The sequence below is a fragment of the Pseudopodoces humilis genome, chromosome 4 (assembly GCF_049639895.1).
Source record: "Pseudopodoces humilis isolate 2021_Gansu_Grassland_sample_001 chromosome 4, ASM4963989v1, whole genome shotgun sequence".
Classification (NCBI taxonomy): Eukaryota; Metazoa; Chordata; class Aves; order Passeriformes; family Paridae; genus Pseudopodoces; species Pseudopodoces humilis.
Genome location: NC_142203.1, coordinates 66,082,874 through 66,105,853, shown reverse-complemented (window position 1 = coordinate 66,105,853; position 22,980 = coordinate 66,082,874). Strand labels below are relative to the sequence as shown.

The window sequence follows — 22,980 nt, the reverse complement described above, 5'->3', positions numbered from 1 at the left end:
TAACAATGGCACCCATAAAATAGCTTGGGTGTTAACAGTATACCTCATGGAGTATTCTTAGAAGAAATACTTCTTAGAAGAAAAATCAAAGATAATGAAAACAAATATCTGCCTGCTTAGTGGGAAAAGACAAATGTCTGACCAAATTGTTGTTTAAATGTATTTTAGAAACATTTTAAAAGCACAAATAAGCACAATATAGCTCCTTGCTATAGTATTTACTAAAATCTGAACAAACACAAAGCCAAAACCGGGTGTCCTAACTGCCCTTACTGTCCAAGAACTTTCTATTTACTGCAGGAGCTCTAGTTGTAAAAACCAATGTTACATAAGCTACTTCTAAATTAAATGAAATTCCACATGCAATTGCTCCTGATTTATTACTTCCATGAAATGAAATGAAGGTTACTAGGCAAAGCTCAAGTAAGCTTTGAAGCTCCTGGTTTTCTTTTTAAAGAAGAAGTTTAGAATGTTCCACTTTGCAAAGCAAGTAGATGCCTGGAGAAATGTGCCTGAAATTTTCATTATGTATTTTTAGTCTGTATTTGCTCCAGAATAATTACATATGCATACTGCTGTTTTTAGTAAGACAATCCCTTTCACACTACATAGAAGCCAACTGCTGACAGAAATTCAGGCTAGTTCCTCTTTAAACTTTTGTGCTTAAAAACCCCCAGCTTTTCAAATGTGGTGACATGAGACTAAACCAGTTGCCTGAATCTACCTGTGAAACCTAGCAGTCCCATTTAACAGTATTCTCTGCCTGTTTCTGAGCTGGCATATTTTATTGACATTACAGATCAAAGTCCACTAAAACAATGACTTTTTGTGACTCTTTTTGATCGGGCAAGCTAGTTTTAGCTAAAAAACAATGAATGGTAAGTTTTTTTTATGTGAATTTTATATTATTTGTCATTTAGTGGTTCTACACCATAACCACCCCCCACAAAAAAACCCCATACAATATATTGCTTGTTTCTTAAATATGAGCAGAGTTTAGCAGACACACAAGGTACTCTCTAATTGAGGTAATTTGGTGTTGCAGTCACAACCACAGATTCACAAAATTCTCTACTACAGGCAGAGCTACACAGTGCAGTCTGGTACTCTCTGTTCAGGAAGTTCGGATTTTAATTTACTTTAGTAGTTCCAAGATCTGATATCCAGCTGTATTCCTGCAGCAGATCCTGTAACATTCAGTTTTCTTTCCTGCAGCCTTTTCATAATGGATTTTATACTAGGAAATCAAGTGAGCTTTCTCCAGATGAGCTTTGTAGGAAATTAGGGAAAACCTTATATTGTACATCTGTCTGTTAAGGCATATACTTAAACCTGGTAGCTCGGTGTGCAGCTGCAGGTTGTGCTCTGGATGGCAGGAAATCGGAGCCCCAGGCAAGGTGCCATGAACAACTAACGAAGGGCACAGGGACCTTTGGCCCAGCTGGGGAACTGGACACCTGGAGACCGTGCAGGAGTCAAGGGCTCATCTGGAAGAGCCTGGATAACAGTGCACACAGACTGTGAGGGTGTAAAAGCTCAGGGATTCTTTTGTTTGTGTTTCCTCTCTGGAGGCACAAATTCAAGCTGTTATGCTGTCACTGCACACAAGCAACCACAGGAAACCTGTGGTTGAGCTGGAAAAGGAGACTTTTCTGACTGCAACACTGGGGTGAGTAGGCTGTGAAAGGGGGACCCCTTGGGTCACTGGAGCTGCCTGTGGTGAAGGGGCTTCAGTCCCAGCAGTTAAAGTCTAGGGTGGCAAAAGTGTGACCACAAGTGGTCACACAGGGATGTTTCCTTAACAAGCACGTCATTCACCAGTTTTATATGCAACATTTTCCAAATTATGCCATATATGACATTATATCCAGCTCAAATCTTACTCTGACATTTCTAAAAAATCTGGAACACCTTCACGTTTTAATAGGTTTTTAAATTATTTCCTTATCATAGGGGAAAAGGAAGAAAGGAAAAAAGATAAAATTATAAACTTCATTTACAAAACTCCTGTTATGAAACTATTTGACACAGCTGTCATAGGTGAGAAAACAGAAAACATTAGAAACTTTTAACTGGAAATTACAGAGAATACTCCTCACCTTCCTGAGTCTGATTCAAGGGGGTCATCATTAACAGAGTCTGCATTAAAATCCAAAGGTTCCGCGTCCTGGAGGAGTTCTATTCTATCTCTTTCAGTCCTACCATTTGAACGGGTATACTTTGATAGTGCTGAATAAGTAAAAGGAATGAAAGACACTTATTTGCTCTGTGAACAGCCTGGAGTGTATGGAGACATCAAATTTTAAAAAGCCATAAGAATAACAAATCAATCTCATTCAAAGCAAAAATGCTATAATTTAGAGTAGATTTAATATTAAACCAAACTTGCTCAAATCTGTAGTATCTCAATTTTGTATCTCTACAGAAATGCAACTACAACTTTTGCTCCACAAAAAGGTTGCGATCTGCCTTGCAAAGAATCAAGAAAAATGAGTAACTACAGGCAAGCATTACTTTTAAATTACCCATTCATCCTTCCAGGTTCCTGCTTTAACTAAGCTGTTTGGAGGGCTTTTTGTTTGCTCTTGTTTGTTTTTTAAAAAAATCAGTCTCATAAATTAATGAAATTGTTGTTTTGCAGTTCACTCTGTGACCTTCACTAGGTCAGTACCTATGGTTTTAGATTGCTACACAATCACATGATGAGCATTAAAATGTAGATTCAGTTAGTCTACCACTAAAAATCTGTGTTTGCAACTTTGTACAGAGGAGGGAGAAATCTACTTTTCTTAAATGCATATTCAAAGCTTCCCTCCTCCTCCCCTATTTCCTCCTTTTTCTTTTGTTTCTTCTTATCTGTTGTTAGCTTACAAGAGCACAAAAAATAAAGAAAAAAACATCTACATTCTGACAAACTTTTTCTAAGTTTAAAGCATCCACAAAAAATTATTTTGCTAATAGACATTATTAAATTAAAGTATATACACTTATGTGATGTTACATTCGTTGGTCATCTGATTGCTTCATTATTCCAGTCTGAGATAGTTAATTTGCAAAAGAGGTAAATTTTAAGATTTACAACACCCAACATCAAGATGTATCATGAAGTTTCTTTGTTGACAACTGCTACTCTAATGGCAATCATTATATATCCCATAAGACCAAGTAATTGGTCTGAAGAGTACCCAGAATCTTTGATCCCAAGTGGAGTTGGAGATGGAAAGAAATACAGTACTCTTTTGAGTGCCTTAAATGGCAAGGTGGCACTGAGCCACAGAGCTGAACATTATCAGCAGAGCATCTATGACAAAAAGCAAAACATTTGAAACTAGCAGCCAGTGCTGTGCAGTCAAGGTATTGAAACAAAACAAAACAAACGTCCCCTCCAACCCACAAAGCTTACGTCTATTGGCATTGGTCTCTGAAAAGCTGGATTCTTTCTGGTCTGTGTGGACAGCTCTGCTTCTGGTAGAATCATCTCTATTTCCATACCGCTCCTTCCATTCCTGGAAAAAAGACCATGAAATAAAATGTAAGCTGGGAGGAAAAAGGAACACAACAACTGTTCAGTATCTTAACACAGGAAGACTTTTTTGTTCCATTTTAAACTCAAAGTGTGTTCCTTCACTAAAGCACTTATCATAACTGTTCTTAAGAAAAAGAGTTTTAGAAAACAAATTACACCTCAAATCTGCTCTCAAAGTTCAGTCAACTGCTCGAAGTTATGGTGGGAACTGCTGCTTTTATTGATCACTACTTCCATCTAGTGGCAAAATGGAAAAATAACGAGATGCACACAGCACAGAAAAATTTGTAGCTTGGTGTCACCTTGTTTCACTGTATATTAATTGTATCACACACTTGGTATTTTCTTCCCAACAAGTTCAAGTTTTAAAATTATAAGATAGAGGGAAAGGATCAGAAGAAAGGTCTCTACAGTACTGGCTGTCATCTGGGATTAAATTATACCTCAGCTTGGAAAACAAACTAGTTTTAGTCCCAGTACTATCTTGCATGCATCCTTTTGCCCATCTATCTTTTACTGTGACTTTCTATACTAGATTTTGGTATAAACTAGTGAAAAACTAAAGCTTCACAAATCTTTCAATACAATATGTGCAGAAAACATGACTTGAATCAAACATTCTGTTTGTTATTCACTGGTAACTATTAATTCTGTCTTAAATGTAATTTCCTCCTCTGGCAAAAAATAAAACAGAACCTGTGCCAGTGACTTTCCAATGAGCACACTAAATGACAAATTTGGAAGGAGTCCATATTTCAGTATGACAACCCTGCAACTGCAGTTATTTCAAGCAGAGCAGTATAAGAGACTGGAAAAAAGCCATTTCAGATTGTTCTGTATCCCAGGAATCAGGATTCTTTTTAATGCTTCTTACACTTACTGGCATACACGACAGCACGCTGAATTACAGTAGTGTCCAAGCAGTGTCATTAAATTGTCCTCTAACCTTCTATATTCTATAGTATTCTGTATTTCTATTCTATATTCTATTCTATAATTAACCCCCATTCAGAAGACTATTCAGCAAGATTAAACTCATTCCATCCTTTATTTCGGACTCGTTTTTTGTGAAATAGATCATTCCTAATTAAATATCCATGGCAAATCCTATCAGATATTGCAGTATATTATAATTAGCTAAACAAATCTCATACCCTTCTTCTGTTTTCACCTTCTTCCTGCCGCTGTCGTTTTCTTTTCTCTAAAAATAAAAAAAAAATCTTTGCCTCAGCTCCATATAAGAAAAAACATTAGCAATTTTTTAAAATAACAAAAATCTGAAGTTAATTAATGTTAACTAACAAAGATTCTTACTGAAATACATGATTCTTACAATTAAACGAAATGCTTACAAAAACAAAACAAAAAGTCTGTCTATCGTTATGGAGTTTCCCATCAAAATTATTTTGCCATGATGGTATCTTGGATCATAGCATAACATTTGGATACCAGCTAGCTTAGAAATAACTGGGAAAGTACGATATTAAGAAAAAATTTCTGCATTTTTGAATCAAAATCTTCATGAAGTTCTGTGGGGCCCAACCTGTGACCCAAATACTTTGTGTCCGTATCTGATAAAGGTGGAAGTAAAACATTACAGTATCAATGTCATCATAACCTCTTATTTAAGGGAATGAAACTTTGATGTTTCTCCAAAAAAAAAAAAAAAAAAAGAAATACTACTACTCTAAGTAAATCCAGGTTTTGTTTTTCATCAACTATGGGAATAAAAGTATTCCATAACAGAACACTGTTCAGAAATTTTAATTTCTAAACATTTACTCAAAAATTGGAATGGCATTTAGAAACTTCTAAGAAACAGTTTCAATAAAAATTAATGTAAAATAAAAAGCTTTCCAAATCAGCAGATAATTCCAGTTCTACATAAACAAACATGTTTTCTCTAATGAAACATAGCCAGTCGACAAAGCAAAAAAGACTGAAGGAAACAACTGAATTTGTGCAGCTAAATCAACACACAAAAGCAAGGTAAGTTTGTTGATGATAAAGACAATTTAAATGTTAACCATCTTTTATGGCAGATTACACAAGCACCTGCTAAGGTATTATTTGATCAGTAACACATTGTAAAATATTAAAAAATAGCTAAAATTCAGATGCTGGATGAATAAAACTGGTACTTTAAGATGTCAATGAAGTCCATCAGTGGACTTCCCATAGTGAAGTGCTTTAAGTACACAGTGCTGTAAGTTTAATGCAGCTTGTGCTGTGGCCTTCCTCAGTCCAGCTTTCAAAATACTGAAAGACAGTATGTCTTTTTTATTCTGCAACGTTTCAGACAAATGTTATCCAAAACCATATTATAAGATGAGGAAAAGATTGAGATACTTAACGCCTTCTTTTCCTCAGTCTTTAAGACTGAGACCAGTTGCTGTCTGGGTACCAGGTTCCCTGAGCTGGAAGGCAGGGATGGGGAACAGAAAAAATCCAAGGGGATGTGATCAGTGACCTGCTACACTGCTTGATAAACACATGCCTGTGGAGTCAGACAGATAGACCCAAAAGCAGAGAGGGAGCTGGTGGAAATGCTCACCAAACCACTTTACTTTAAATTTTCAATTGGGTCACAACAACCCCACTCAATGCTAAAGGCTTGGGGCAGAGCAGTTGGAAAGCAGCCTGCTGGAAAAGGACTTGGGAGTGCTGGTTGACAGTGGCTGAACACAAGCCAGGGTATGCCCAAGTGGCCAAGAAAGCAAATGGCACCTGGCTTGTATCAGTGAGAGTGTGGCCAGCAGGAGCAGGGCAGTGACTGGTACTACCCTCTGTGCTGGGCACCAGTGAGGCCACATCACAAATCCTGTGTCCAGTTCTGGGCCCTCAATTCAGGAAAGACTGGAGTGAGTCCAGAGAAGGGCAGTAGAGCCGGGGAATGGTCTAGAGCATGAGTCTGGTAAGGAAAAGCTGAAGGAGCTGGGGTATTTAGCCTGGAGAAGAGGAAGCTCAGGGAAGACCTGATCACTTGTCAGCTCCCTGAAAGGAGGGTGTAACGAGGTTAGAGATGGTCTCTCCATCCAAGTAACAAACAGCAAGACAAAGGAAATGGCCCGAAGTTGTGCTAGGGAAGTTTGGACATTAGGAAAAAATTCTTCACTAAAAGGGTTGTCACACATTTGAATGGGCTGCTTAGGGAAGTTTGGAGTCACTATCCTCAGAGATACTGAAGAGATGTGTAGGTGTAGCATTTGCAGACATGGTTAAGTGGTGAACTTGTCAGTGCTGGGTTAAGGGTTGGACTCTATCTTAGAGATCTTTTCCAACCTTGATGATTCTGTGGTAGTATGATTTTGAGACACTATGACAGAGGACCTTATTTACCTCTTCTGATTAGCTCTTTTCCTTCATCAATCAAATCAGAGGTCATTTCACTATCACCCATGAACTGCTGGAATCCCAAAAGATTCAAACAACGAGTTCCTAAACTGGTAAAAGAAGAAGCAATTTCCTTTGTTAATTTACAATTAGTAGTTTAGATACATTACAGAAAAAAATGCAAAACAAACTGTTCAGAACTGTATGAACAATCCAAGTAAAAAGGAAAAACATGGAAGAAAAGACAAACTATTATACCAGCTGAGAAAACAGAAAATTCATAACTCAGAACAATAACTGGTGACCCAGAACAGTAAGGTGACCTAGGTGACCCAGAACAGTAACACATTTTTAAATACAACTGGAAGTGATGGAATAACCCTATTCAAACAGAGAGATTAAAATGCATATAGTCTGAGAGTAGTGCAAATTACATTTGCTTTAAATGCTTTTAACATCAGACTCTTGCTTTAAATGTTCTCAGAAACAAAAGATTTGTACCTATAATATGTAATCAAATCTTCTCTGCCAGAAGACAATTATTATAAAAATTCTGCTTATTATAATTTCTGTAGTTTTGAAACAGTAATAACATAGGAAATCCACTTTCACCTCAGATTTTCACTGAGGAGAATGTGTACTGCATACTTTGAAGCTGTAGGGATGCTGCCTGCCCTTTTGGACAGCCATTGGCAGCAGAAAATAGCAAGTTTGCTCCATCTTTTAAGGCCAGTCCTGGAACTACATAGCATGAAACCACTTTCATCTTTTCAGCTTAGCACCAGAAAATACAATGGCTGGTTTTGTGCTGTTTTTCTTCCTCCAAACTGGATTATTGATATATGTTTTCATTATACTACCTTAAGACTGCTGGATTAAACATGGGAGACTCAGCTTTCCTCAACAGATTTTAATTCAACCTTTGCTTTTGCATGTATCTTAATTAGGAGAGGTCATTAAAGCAATCCTCTCTCCTTTAATTTCTATTCTTCCTTTTCACTGGGCATTCAAGGGCCAGGATAATCGTTGTGGCCAAGAGGTCACACAAATTTCTCTTTTCTTGTCATTGACTTTCCTGTTTGTTGTTTGTTTATTTTGTTTTGTTTGTTGTTTTAGCTCCACCACCAGTTTTGTCATTTAACCTAAAGATAAGCAGGGAAAACTTACTAGATACTTGTTGTCTTACTATCTATAGATGCACATACAATATTAATGGACAACCAAGGCATTTCACTACATTGCAATTGACTAAAAACACAGAGATTGCTTCTGACTGAATGGTAATGCAAAATTGAAGATATTAACATAAATGCAGTTCAGCAAGATCAGACTAAAATTATCCCTTAGAATGTTCAAAAGCAGGTATTCTGAATTATAAAGAAAGAATGTAACAGTGTTTTTTTTCTGTGATTATCCTTCCAGCCTCCAACAAACTCTGGCTTAGGGAAACAGGAACAAATGACTTAAACCAGTATGCATTACCAGAAGTCTGGTAACGCATCAGAAACTTGATATTAGTCTGTTAGAAAGAAAGTTCAGTACCTAAAAGTGCTCCTGGTGCTTCTCAATTTATTAGAAAACTTTGCTGAAAACAGCTTTAGCATGGTAATTTTAATCTCAAAAGCAGAATATAAATATCCCCAGGCTCCAAAGTTTGAACAGATCACCCTTTAAAATCTAGGAATGAAGTTTAAATTAACTCAGTTATGAGTTAATACAATCTGTATTTCTAAAATATACACATTCCACCTATACAAATAGAAATCTATGGATTTAGGTTTTGCATTTTTATTAGAATGATACAACTCAACTGCTGGAAAAGGAGTACCGTATCTTCCTGAATTAGATGAAACGAATTATATTAATATAAAGAAGCATGGAGGATCTATCTTGCAAATCACTTACCTGAAGTATGTAGCAATACAGAGAATGACAACAAGCATTGGGTAATAAATATAGAATCCATCTGCAATGAAGGACAGCACTCTCATGGATCCCATTATCTAGGAAACAGATCAACAAGAACAAGTAAATCCATGAAGATTGTGCTTTTTCACCTAAAATACACTATCCTTTAACTAAAGCAACTAAAACAAAGGCAATATCATCACAGATCTGCTTGAGAATAAACAGATGTAAAGGTACACCTCCAGCACTTTGAGGTTTCTAAAATGCTAGATTTTGTAGTCTCACCTACTCCAGAACAAAGGCAAATCTGACGGATTTTTTTAATCTGCTGTGAAAAGAGTCTCTGGACAACACGAAGAATTTAGTTACTAACAAAGACAAGAGATGTAACTTGCCACAGAAACCAGTTCTTCAACAAAACTAAACTCCCTGGTTTTCAGTAGGAAGTTAGGATTGCTCCCAATCTGTAGGGACATGCTACATACTAAAGCCAGTGAAAGCTAAAACTAACAGGAATTGATATTAGGAAATGGAGAACACCCTGAACTCTAAAGTATAATACTTTACTTTCTTAAGATAAAGAGGAAAAAAAAGCCATTGATGACTTCTAGGAATCATTACCAAACTCCTTGCCTATAACCAAGTATTTTTACCCTGTTGAAAAGACTGAAAAGATTTGAATATCTGAATCCTACTAGAAAATGTATTTAAAAATAATCTGCCTGTTCTCCAAACTATATTGAAAGCTCAAACCCACATTTTCTTACTTACAGATGTGTAAGCAGTTGGTTGAGTGTTTTTGTGAGAGATTGTTGCATCCATATGGGTCAAGCCGAGAAAGTTCAAGCACAATGGTGGAGTAAGACGGCAAAATAACCTGCACAAATGCAAGCGGCAGTAGCATTTAAAACAGTTTCTAACATTACCAACAAAATCATAACTAGATCTACTACAGAAGAATGATGTAGAGCTCATTAGGAATTACATCCATAAATTACAAATTAAAGAATGTAAATGGAAGTTTCATAGATATTTTCAATTCAGTATTTGATAGGACACCTGAAAAACATATACCAAATACTCACATGCCACTGAAAAGGAGACTGTATGCATCTGTCTGATGATGTGAAGCTAAGTAATAATAGTTAAATACACGGATCCTGAAGACAGTAGAGTAAACACAGATACTTAGGAAAAAGATGGTAAGAAAACAGGCCATCTAGGGGAAAAAAAAGTGCTGTTAAGTTGTTTAAATGTAGAACTCTATTAAAGGTTTTAATGTGTTCAGCAGATAGCCTGTCATATGCAGAGACCATCTCCAGCCTTAGTTTTTCATTTTGAGATGTGAGACACCACTAGCTCTGAGTTGAGTTTTGGGAGTTTTTCAGAACAATTTAAACTGGAAATGATAACATCCTACACATAAGCTAACACAGCTGACATTCTACTACTTCTTGTTAATGTAAATAAAATTGCCTCAATAATTACTATGACTGATCTGGCATTTCTTCCCACAAAAAAGACATTTTCAAATCAACCTTTCCTAGGTATATACTGGAATTTTTCAGCTTGGTATCTTTACTGATAAATTTGTGCACACATATGCTAGCCACACATGTGACTGGATTCCTGGTTATTTGTAAATTCCTGTTTAGGAAACCGAGGTTGCACACATGGCTGATTAGATAGAAAGTCTAATTAACACCTATGCTCCAAGCTAATGTTTCAGAAATTACTCTACACATGATATTCAGGCCAGCTGGGTCATACTTTCACCTAAGAGTTTTAACAAGTGACAAAAGGCAGATTTCCTCCACAGAAACAAAGTTTGGTACCATATATTTAGAGACCTTCTGAAAGTTCACAGATCATTTAGAGATTTATTTTAAAATCTATTTTATCTACTACTGTTATCATAACCATTGATCTGAAAATATTTTTTTCAAGTGATTATCTCCAACTTACCTCTATGTATATATAATTGTATGTCTTTTCTGCCAGCTGTATGAAAACCGCAAATAGAGACAAAACTGGTTTTGTGCTGAAAAATGTGCACTCTGACCACACAACAATTACAGAGAACGTGGCCAGCACAACTGCAAGCACTCTGTAAAACCACGGTCGGAGAAGGCATTCCCAGTACCACTCTGGAAAAAACAAACACGCACATACCCGGAACAGGTTAATGAAAATTACACAACCAGAAACAGAACTCCCTCACAAAAGGCTTCAAAGTTTGCTGTTGCTTTATTGCAACACATAACTGCTACTGAATTTGTAAATAAAATTGAGGCTTATGGCCAAGAGCATGAATTAGTATCTGACAGCTATTCCACTGCATAAATGCATTAACATTGCAGACTTGCTTCCCTCTGCTAGAGCTGAACTTTTTACATGAAACAATTGGTTCTTTTTACAGAATGGTATCAATTGTAGCTTAACATACCCAAAATCTGCATTACAGCTCTTACCAACTGTTGGTGTGTAGAAATACTGAATAATTTTATTTTCTGGTTCCTGGGAATGAAAGGTATGAACAAACTGTCGAGTAGCACTGCTTTCATTTTTTGCCACATCTTCCAGGTAAAATGCTTGCTCTAAAAGAATTTGCCACTGGACCTGTGTACGACGATGTCTCTGCACTGAATAGATGACCTACAATAAATTGCAAGAAATTAGGTTACAAGGTACTTGTTTCAAAAAATGGCAGAAAATCCTTGCAAAATCCCTTAAAAATGTGAGCACTGTAGGACTGCGAAGGCTGTTATCTTCAAAAAAACCGATAGTTCTCTAAATACATAAATCATAGAAGTACTACATACATGACTACTGAGTTTTGCAGCTCTTTCATCACAAACTACCTGTAGCAGTTAAATCCTACTTTTCTCAACCTGCCATTTTATTTTTGCATCTCAGTAAATATCAAGCTTTTACTATAATTTCTTTTTCAGAATGTACTGTCAATCAACAATTACAAGGCTTACTTACAGACAGCTAAAACACTATCAAGATAAAACACAAGAAGAACACTTTTTACACATCCAGAACTTTGATCACTTGGGATATTAAATGTCTCAGATTTCTTTCACCAAGAAAAGTTTTTGTTAAGCAGCTTAAATCCACTATACTCAACAATCTAGATGAACTGCATTCAAAATCTTAGATCAGCATTTACTTTCACTACATTAGCATAAGTGAGGCATTCTCCCATCTATTAATATACCTGCTTGTGAAGTTTGGCCAAACTTTTTTCACTGGGATAACTGTTCTGTCTTTCATCAAAATCTTCATAATCATCCATGTTCCTACCCATTCTTTCCTGGTACTCAGTAGGGCACTGGAAGGAAAAGGTAAAATTAACTAGGAGATGCAAGAGTAGCAAGCAGTCTTTGCTAATTATTTGTAGAAGTTTGGGGCATTTCATGCAACTGAAAAGCTCACTCTACACATATATTCTTCTCTCTTTCTACAACACTGTGTCAAAATACATCTGGTAATTATATACGTCATAAGAAAGTGCTTCACAAAGAATTTCAATTCAGAGTCTCAACAGAAACTCAGAATATGTCAACTCCAGATTTTATATTAAAATCAAAAGAAACTATGTACAAGTATTCTGTATGCGCAGGAAGCACCTCTTCTCAACTGGATAATTATAGTTGAAGATGAGCAATTGGTTACCTTTTTCAGTATTGTATCAACACATTTCCTCAAGGGGTGGTTATATTTGATACTCTCACTTACTTTACGGACTTCCTGTTGAGAGAAAAAAATAACAGAGTAGTTTAACTATGCTCAATTAAATAAATTTCTCATATACTGTTTTTTTCATAAACTATATTTTTATTGGTTAGTTAGAGTTGCAGCTCCCCCAGCTGAAAAACACAGCCATCAAAGCTTAAAAAAAATAGCTTCCTAAAAATCATAGCTTTACTAAATATCTCATAGAAGGTAAGTGCAGTAATGTACTTCAAATGTAAAGATCACATGTACTTTTTCTAAAAAAAGAACTGCAATGTGCAACACAACTATACAAATGTGTGTAAGATTGGTTTCTATGCATGAAGGCCAAAAAAAATGGAAATAGAAAAAACTTTCTTGTTTAAGTTATAGATAAAAAGGAGATAAAGAGTAAATCCCACTGACTGACTCAGGGCACTGACCACCTCTTTAGGAAGCCTGTTCCAGTGTGAGACCATCCACCACTCTTGTGGTAAGGAATTACTTCCAGCCTGGACCTCTCTGGATGCAGCTCTGAACCGCCCCCATGCATCTTGTAACTGACTAGCAGGGAAAAGAGATCAGCATGTCCCTCTCCAGGCATCTGAACAATGCTCTTAGTAATTTGCTTCAACTTTTGGTCACTTTTGCTCTGATGTGGTCAGACAGCTGCACCAGATGAACACTGCTGGTCCCTTCCAGGGGAAATATTCTATTTTAAGTGCTATCCTGGTAAAAAAAGGTCATCATTTCTCATTTTCTAGTAAGTTTCATAGTTATGTCCCACTTAGACATTTTTAACTGTTTTAGCAGTTTCTTCAAAATGCTATTACAGATGAATGAAGATTCTATTACTGATTTGTACTGACACATAACACAGATTTTCACCCTACCCTACAACAGCTTACACATATTAGTCCAAGCCATGGTATCCCCAGCTATTCAGAGGGCTAGATTTCCATTCTGTTCTTGAGCTACTTTCAAACCTTTTGCTCAGTGACATTTGATAATAAAGTCTCGAAAGAAACTTGGAAAAAACAATTATCTCTATATTCTCTTCTCAAAAAGCATGTAAGCATGGCCCCAGAATTTAGTAAATCTTCTCAAGATTCCAAAAATACACTGTGAGCAGAGCATAAAAGAAGTATATAATTTGAACACTGGTGAAACATCTGTACACTGACTGTTCAAGCTCACTCTATGTGAGAAATGTTATTTTTTAGTGACAAGAACTACTCCAAAAGGGTCAATAATAGAATATACACAAGCAATTATGGTTATCAAGTTGCTATTACTTTTAAGTTCATCACAGCAACGACTATTTCTGTTTTGACTTTTGCACAGGATGAAGTGTTATCAAGTGGCACACTATGATGGTTTTCTTAGTTTACAGATATTTTACAGTAAGCTCATGATCATACTACAGGTGTCCAACACCAGTGATTTCAGACACAACTAACAGCAGCCTTCACTTTTTTTCACAGGGAAACCTAGTTACTTACCTCCATTATATCCTCTAAATTCTCCTCTGCATCTGCTTTTTCAGTCATCAGTTTGGCAGCTTTGAAATAAGTCTTCATGAGCAGATAACCCCTCTTGGCCCCATTCCAGTGAGAACGAGGGATTTCCACCAAACCATAACCCAAAAGCAACACAAGAAGGAACAAACCCCATGTGTTTGCAGCAGCTATTCCAATAGTCTGAAGCTGGTTCCTAAGAAAACAAAACAGTATAAAAAACCTAAACAACATCCTCCTGTCCTGACTGAAAGAAACCAGCCTTGAAGTATCAGTAAGTACCAATATGGCTTTCAAGTTCACAGGAATGGATGTGGTATCACCTAAATTTTTTGCCTGGAGCCAGTCAGCTGCTTGGCCATATTAAAAGCCGCCACAATTTGCCTTTATCTCTCATGTTCTGCCCACTATGGAAGGAAGATAAGAATTTGTTTGTTTGTTCTCCTAGAGGAGTATGTTCCATTAGGAAACAACATGAACTTAGCAAACTTACCAAAAGTGATGTCAAAATAGCATAATGGTAGTCACTGTAAGAAACAGCCTCAGAACCCAGGGTTTGTATTCAGAATATTGTATTCACATTTGTATGTGTATTCCATCTAGTATGGAGGACTATAACCAATTTAGAGATGTCAATTATTTTAACTCTCCTTTTCACCTTTACAGTATTCACATGCTCTACACAAAATACTGATTTTTTTAAAATATGTTGTTCTAAAAAACCTGAAAGTTTCTGCACTAACTTTGCAAATGCTTGCATGGAGAAAAAAGCACCATTGTAAATACAAGAGGATTCCTCTGCTGTACTTACCAAAATCAGAAAACCAAAAACCAAATTTCTATAAATACTCAAAAAAGCCCCTTTCAGATAGAAAGTTAAAATAATTTTCTAACTGCCTAGCAAAATACTATAGCTTGAACTATTTTTTTCAGGAAGATCCATTTCATCCACAGAGGAAATCATCTGTGACAATTCTGGAAGAACTCATGGAAGTGCTTATAACAGTATTCTTACCATTGTAAATTGAAGTTTGGGTTTACAGCCACATATATCAGAAATGCTCCAAAAATCAGCAAGTAAGTGCCATAATAGATAGCATTTTCAATCAAAGCAGTTTTAATCTTTCCAGTGATAGAGAACCCTCCTGATCTAGCATATGACTGCATGAAAGGTAGCAGAATCCTAGGATAAAAGAAAACAAAACAAAATCACATCAGCCAATCAAAAAAAAGAAAACAAAAATCCCACCAACCCCCACCGAAAAAATCTCCCAAACACCCAAACCACCAATCCCCCCAAAAAAGTACTTTAGCAGTGTCAGGTTACTGAGGCAGGGGTGTTAAAGTTTAAGACTCCCAAGCTTCTAAGAAATTAGCTACTTAGATGCTTTTACTCTAGATGTACCTGTCTGATGGCAAACCTTAAACAAGCTGCAGATAAAAACAATACAGTTAGCTTTGCTATGAAAAATCTGTGATAAATAAGAATGAACCACCAACCCTGATATCCTTGAGTAACTACAAAAATAATTTCATAACAGGTTGATCCAGAAACCACACAAAGCACAGATAACCCAAAACCCCATAGATTTTTTTTTGTTGTTGTTGCTATAGCTAAAGCTTTATACAATATATCAAATAAAACAAACTCATTTACAATATTACTCAAAAATCACCCAAATTATTAAAGGAATTATTTTGGTATCTAGTTGCCCAAACCCCATTTTTTTCAGACAATCTAGCCATAAACACTACATGCGTTAATTGCTTAGTTTCAACAACAAAAATGTACCAAGAGTAAATGGCTTCCAACTGAAATTTGCTTCCACAGAAGCAAGAAAAAAAGAAAATGCCTAAATGAGTACAGTAATTATTACAGAAATTTCATTACTAGTAAATAGGATAGAATTTGAAAGCTCTTGGCCATAGTGATACACAGTTTTAAAGAATAGTACTACTGTTAAGATGGTCCACTTAAAAAACTGTATCATAGTCTTTGCCATATTCTTTTTCCTTACTTACCATGTTAAAAACTGAGATGTCCAATATACAACACGCCAGAAAATTGGCATAATTCCATCAGGAATATAACTCCAGGGTTTGAAACATTTTTGCTTGCTGTTACAATGTAAAGAAGACTATTGTTAGTTGTGGAGCCATATGCATAAACTGCATCTTTTATAAATTCCTCTCTAGAAAGCTCTTTGAAATGAACATACAAGTAGTACAATACTATTTGAGTACATAGTCAACAATTAACCACCTCCCAAGTAAATCAACTGAATGATCACTTAGAAATATTTATCATTTTCCTAACCACAAATAATATATTTGTGGTTACTTATTTGATGACAGAACATCTTTCTTAAAGAAACAAAAAAAAACCCCAGAAGTTCAGACTGAAGAGGACTACTCAATAAAGCATTTTAAGGTTACAGTTTCTGGTTTTCAGTAGTAATTATTTCATGCACAGAACGAACGCTTGTTTAGACACAGAAGCATTAAACTTTAGTTAGTGCAACACGTTTTTAAAAAATATCTAGGCACATCATCATCTAGAGGACTTAGTCATACAAAGAATGCATTAGTTGTTTCTTCTGCCGCCCAGCTGAAAAAACTCAGTCTTACATAAATTTTGATTCAATAAGCCCATATTCTTCTGACAGGTAGTGCTCACTTCAGAAGACTAGAAAAGTCATATGAGTCCTTTTAGGAAAAAAAGAACAATGGACAAGGTGTCCATCTACACTAAGGCAGTTTGGGTTTTCACCACACACCTGTCTGCATAATGAAGCAAGGGTGAGTCAAGGAGCAATAAAGTCAACTTAGATAGGATTACCTAATGAGAAATAATTGGTGTTTTCCAGGGTCAAACTAGTTAAGCCTGAGTTGTAAGTTTTTATGTGTACAACCTAAATATTTTCAAAACTATCAAATTAAGATAAATGACAGGTAGTATGACTAAAGGTTTCAGCACCTCTCCTATGAATACAGGCTGAATGAGGAGGGGTTGATCAACCTGGATAAGGTACCAGGAGACCTTATAGCGCCTTCCAGTACCTGAAAAGTTCTTAGAAAAGGGAGGGAAAGGGACTTCTTATATGGGCATAGTGACAGGACAAGGGGCAACAGTTTCCAACCAAGAGAGAGCAGGTTCAAACTAGAGATTAGGAAGAAAATCTTCACTGTGAGGGAGGTGAGGCACTGGCACAGGTTGCCCAGAGAAGTTGTGGATGCCCCATCCCTGGCAGTGTTCAAGGTCAGGTTGGATGGGGCTTTGGGAAATCTGGTCCAGTGGAAGGTGTCCCTGCACCTGGAAGAGGACTGGAACTGGCTGATCTTTAAGGTCCCTTCCAACCCAAACCATCCTGTGATTCTATGAAAAAAAGTTTGTCTGAAGCTATAGGTATAATGAAAGGTTACTGAATAGTTTTCAAATTGTGTATATCATTAAATATATTTAACTAACATCTATTTAACTAACCATCTGGGTGGTCTTGAATATAGTGTGCAATACTGTGTGACTAAGTCACATTCACATTTCACCATTCTTCCAGGCCCTCCTTTGGGGCAAACTGGCAATACTTTGCACAGACATATCAGCTGACATCTGAAAGGCTCTGATCATCTTACAGGTAACTACACTGCACACACCAACAACATATGGTAACAGCCAGTGTAGGCTAACAGATGAGCAGCCACGGAAAGAGCCCATGTTAGTTTACCTCTGCATGCTTAGGGATTACTTTCTTCCTGACAGGATACAACTAGCAGACTACCATTACTTTGGTGGACTACAGTACATTTCAGATAACTGCAATTACCATACATATGCAATTACAAGAAGCAAGTAGATATGCCCCTGACATATAACACAAGCAGCTAATTTCATTCATATCATACGGTATAAATTAAAGGTATAAAATTAGATTTTCAGGTTTAAAGTCTTTTAAGACTGTAAAGGATAAGCATTCATCAAAGTCTCCCCTCCTAACCAGGATTGCTCAAAAAGCTTAGTCCTATTGCTTTAACAAAAAAAAAAAAAAAGGAAATCTAGTGACACACATAGTTAGGTAATCAGCTAGAACTACTACATAACTACAATGTAATTACTCCCAGCAGATAAAGATCCACCTTTCATCACCTTTTCCCTCACTGTCCTGTATATTTACAAACTTCAAATTTTGCACCACACAGATAACACTTATTTATCAAGTGTTAAAAACACAATGTGCTCCTATTAATTAAAAAAAGAAAACCATAAAATACAATCTAAAGGAAAAAACATATAGCTCATACCTTGGAGCAAGAGTAACGTAAGAGCCATTACCTTCTGCAGGACTGGAGTTAACCGCAAGTTTGCATCGATTATAAATAGTCTAAAATACAATTTATTTTATATCAGTGACCAAAGAGGTATAATACTTATTTAAAAGCAGAAAGTCCTATTTTAAGACATTTCCTGTACTTGAGGTCTACATTTGGAATTAATTATACCAATAAACATTCAAATCAACATGCAATCAGCAGTCAAGTGAAACACTGAAAGTGTCCTTATGCTGCCTAAATAGATAGAAAAAATTGTTATAAACAAATAATGAAATTTTAAAATGTTTGAAATAGATTTGTTATCTGATGAGACTAACAAAAAGTAAAATTAATTATAAACCAACTTATTGTTATGTTTAGTTTATTAAGATATTACATGGAAGATTTCTTTGGTGTTTCTAAGATACGGTCTTTTGCGTCATTAGTTTAGAGAAATGCCATACACATTTGATGCAATTAAGCAGGAAGTCCTGCACATTTCTTACCGTACTGACATCCAGAGGCAGTATGAATACTATCAGGAAGCAGAGATACCATGCCAATAATGTTGCCACAATCACCAGCCTATGCTGTTTCTTGAAGTCTCCATACCGGTGCAGTAGGAATAAGGCCAGGAAAAAGACAAACACTATCTCGAGGCCCAGTGCTGCACCACTCATTGTTAAATGTTGGCTCCAGCCACACCACACTCACACAGGAAAGCAGATCTGAACTGCAAGACAAAAAGACATTTAATTATATTAAAATATCTGGAAGATACTTATATTTAAGAGTTGGTCAATGGACACTCTAAAATGTATTAACAAACTTTTCATAAATCATGTGATCAGGATTCTCATCAGAAAAAAAAACAAGCATTTTCAGCAAGGTGCCCTGAAATCCTCTGACAAAATCAAATATGTAATTCCAATGCTATCATTTCTAACAATGTATTAGGAGAATCCCTGTTCATCATCTTGATATACAACAAATCCAGGAGGCAAACCTCTGTCTGTAACAACCTACTAATCCAACATTAGGTCCAGTACAAATTTCAAGATGAAAATCTACTCTGCATTTTTTTTTCTCCTTTTAGAAGTAATTGACTAATTTTTACAAAGGGTTAAATGTTTAAATTAAATGTTTCTGGGTAGCTAATGAACAACTTTTTTAATGGAACTTATCTCAAATACATATTTAAAGTCTGTACGTGAGAGTTAATAGAGCATAAAAACACTGTAAAGTATGTGTTAGTCTACTTGTAATCCACCTCTTTCAGGATTGAAATGTCAAGAATTTAAAATCACCTTCCTACTCCTCCTGTGCTAATCAGAGAAACAAGGCTCTCAATTCATTTGGTATAGTTTGCCATGATGTATTTTTGCCTTGCTCATCCTTCTGAGCTTAGCTACTCTCCAACAGTTAGGACTGCTGTAAGAAAGTTCATACACGCAAACTATTATGCAAGAGGACAGTGAGCTGCACAAATCCATTACAAAATATTTCACTGACTTTTTATATTTTTATTTAAATTGCTTCAGACCTTTTTAATAAGCATCATTTTACCACAGGCATGTACGTATTATTAAAAAAATAAAGGTTATTACTGTGGCCAGTCTGACTTGCCTCTCCATCAAGATTAACATTTAGCTGATTTGATTTAAATGACAGAATTTTTGCTATGGCTTTGCTGTTAAGACTTTCAGTACTTTCACTTTTTTTGAGATTTAAAAGAAATGCTATTACTGAAATTCCCCTCTACTTACTTATAAATCTCTTTAGAACTTGGTAAAGTGAAATGTCTCTTTTACTAATTTCTCAGTAACCTGCTTAAGCAGATCTGTTATGCTTGAGGGCACTAAGCAGTGAAAACTCTCCTATTTACACTAAAAATACTCTAAAGTTTGTGATGCCATTACCATCTTGAGGACATAGATGAACAATTATTCTGTGACTTTTTCTCCCCCCTAACAGAATTTGTTTCTCCTAATTTTCTACTTTCACATTTGAATTTCAAACAGTAAGAGCAGTCTGTTTACTCCATATTGGCTGTGAGCATTCTGTATTCTGAAAATAACTCACCTTCTTGTTTCTAGTCAAAGATGCACACACTTTTTCTTTTCTGCCTTTCATCAAACATTTTTATCAAACTATCAACACTTCTGTTAGGACAAACTATCCCTTTACTATCTGCCTGTACTCTACTTTAGCTAGATCATTTGGGTATTAAAAACTCAGGATAGCTCACCCATTTCTCAATCACTTATTCGGAGCAAGTCCTTGATTTTCTATTGTACCATTCTTGTTTCCTCAGAAATCCTTTTGTATTTAAGTATAGCAACAAATTCCACAGAAGCAAAAATAACAGAACAATTATGTATCAGCTTTAATAAGGCACTGCTATCTGGCATGCAGCTTTTCATGTCCATTACAGCCACACCTTTTGCTACGTAAACAAAAAAATTATACAGTATACATTAGTCACAAAGTTTTATTACAGTCACACCTAAAAAGCTTCAACCAAAACAGAAGGTAATAAGTTTTTGTGCAAAATGCTGCACTCAGCTACTATCATTAGGGTCCTTCCAGAAGTATTATAAAAATGTACTGAATATGCTAAAATAAAGAGGGAATTGATTCCTACCACAACTTAACTCACTTTCAAAGACAAAAGTGACTTTGCAGTTATCAGTAAACTACATCTTTATGTTTTTCGCTGATTCCAATTTTAATTTTAAAAGAAAGGCCTGTTTTTTTCAAAAGACTGAGACTAATAAGAGAGTTGTTTTGAATTAAGGTGTGTTTTCAAAATACCAGTTTAGAATTTTTAGATAGAAACCATTTAAGACCAGCTCTCCACAGAGAAAGATGAAATGGAAGAAAATCCATAAAGTGAGAAATGCAGTGCTTGAGAGGAGCTCTTCTGGTGAACTAAATTCAACCCAACAGCGCAGACCTATCAGAGACCTGTGCTACTGGTATCAGGCTTTAAAACACATTACTGCAGGCTATAAAGGTATGCCTTCCTGTGGAAAGCAGCATTTGCCACTGAACCTGGTCGTTAGCTCAAGGAAAGGTAAGCTCCTTACCTATCATCCTGTTTCATCACTTTATTTAGACAGCCATCTCACTACTGGCATACAGCTACCTTGCATCAGCTGGCTGAAATTCCAGAATCACCAAAAAAATGTTGTGCTGAAATAACTACTTCAGAAGAGCTCTCTTGTACTCTACAACCTTCAAAGGCTTAAAAGATGCTCTTATAAAAGCAATGACAAAGTAACAAGAACCCTCACTATGAATAGAGAAGTATTTATTGGCACACTCAGTTTCTGAACAACCAGGTAACTACAGATTAATACAAATAAGATTAAAAGCTGAAACACTGGCATGGAAAGTGCTACTTAACCAATAAAATACAAAGACACGCTCTTGTGTTAGCTTAGGATTTTCCTGCTTCTTAACAGAAAAAAATCAGTTAAGTTTTTAATTTTACCCAGCTACTAACTCTGCACGCATCATAAAGGGCTCAGTTCAGGCTTAATTCCCTTTATATGACAGACTCCCTACTACCAACAGTATTAAATTACCCTGCCAAACTAAGAGTAACTGCACTCATGACATCTACATTACAAATGAACTAACTACTCTGCCTGGTACAGAAATCTCAAGTTACAAAATGAAACAGCAGAGAATTCAAAACCCCACACTTTCTTAGAGCTCTAATACAGCATCAAAGTTAACAAAGACATTACAATATTATATTCTTAAAGAAGTGCTAGAAAGAGTAAAGCGTATCTCTGAAGGATTCCCCCAGTCTCCTAGCAAATGCCTGAGGAGGACTGAACAGAGGGTAAACACTGCTTCACACGCCTTACTAAAAAGCATAAATAGGATAATAGGATGTTTCCTTCACAAATTCAGCTTTATTAAGGCCTCCAAATTCTCTCTCTCCTGGAAACACAACACTACTTCACTATCCTGTATTTCTATGATTGATTGCTCCTGCTTAACACACGCACAAAACTCCACTCAGCTGTACCCATTCCTGCCCACCCCAAGTTTCCAAATCTCTAAGGTATTTTGATTTATACTACCACTCTCAGAAAGACTTGAAATCTCTCATAGTTTTGTGCCTTCTACAGTTTTAATCATCATACTATTTCATAAGAGAAACTCCGAAAAACCATTAAAACACAAGGGAATGGCCTCCTTAGCCACAACAGTGGCTCTTCCCAGCTTTCTTTCCCAAGCAAAAAACATCCTAAGGAACAGGACCAAAGTCCTACTAAGCAGTATATAAGATTATAAACTGATTCTCTTGTATACAATAGGTCTACCAGTAATTACTGAAATACATTAGATTACTTCAACTATTTGTCCTTGACAAATTGATGCTGTCTTTTAATCACCTATTGTATTTACATACTTACAAATAGCTTTAGCGGCAGAATTTTTTTTTAAGAATTAAAAAAGGAGAGCCTGTTCTTCAAACATTACTAATAAAGACATGCTTCTGGACTTCCTGTCTGGTACCTCAGACATTTCTAGAATACTAAAGACTTTTTTCTTCTTGTTCTTCGAGTATTCTCAGGTAGAGATCAAACAGACTTGAAAAAAGCTACATTTTTAGACATTTCAGTTAAAACACCTGAAAAACCAAGCAGC

At 36.1% G+C, this 22,980-nt stretch overlaps 1 protein-coding gene across 4 annotated transcripts in view; it reads right to left on the bottom strand.

Moving 5' to 3' along the window:
* The window catches only part of LMBRD2 (LMBR1 domain containing 2), a 32,390-nt gene that overhangs the window by 6,680 nt on the left and 2,730 nt on the right, over nt 1-22,980 (bottom strand). For 2 of the 4 annotated variants that reach the window (XM_005527977.3, XM_014256978.2), the window contains exons 2-17: nt 18,819-19,045; nt 18,304-18,383; nt 16,027-16,122; nt 15,020-15,187; nt 13,990-14,200; nt 12,449-12,523; nt 11,991-12,104; nt 11,239-11,422; nt 10,733-10,914; nt 9,853-9,986; nt 9,539-9,644; nt 8,765-8,862; nt 6,866-6,969; nt 4,681-4,727; nt 3,404-3,506; nt 2,100-2,229 (exon numbers count right to left, since the gene is read on the bottom strand). In XM_005527977.3, the coding sequence (XP_005528034.1) occupies nt 2,100-2,229; nt 3,404-3,506; nt 4,681-4,727; nt 6,866-6,969; nt 8,765-8,862; nt 9,539-9,644; nt 9,853-9,986; nt 10,733-10,914; nt 11,239-11,422; nt 11,991-12,104; nt 12,449-12,523; nt 13,990-14,200; nt 15,020-15,187; nt 16,027-16,122; nt 18,304-18,383; nt 18,819-18,992 (2,006 nt within the window). In that variant the 5' untranslated portion in view covers nt 18,993-19,045. Of the gene's footprint in view, nt 1-2,099; nt 2,230-3,403; nt 3,507-4,680; nt 4,728-6,865; nt 6,970-8,764; nt 8,863-9,538; nt 9,645-9,852; nt 9,987-10,732; nt 10,915-11,238; nt 11,423-11,990; nt 12,105-12,448; nt 12,524-13,989; nt 14,201-15,019; nt 15,188-16,026; nt 16,123-18,303; nt 18,384-18,818; nt 19,046-20,560; nt 20,708-22,980 lie in introns of those variants that run through there. The other 2 variants (XM_014256977.2, XM_014256979.2) reach the window with 2 other exon arrangements.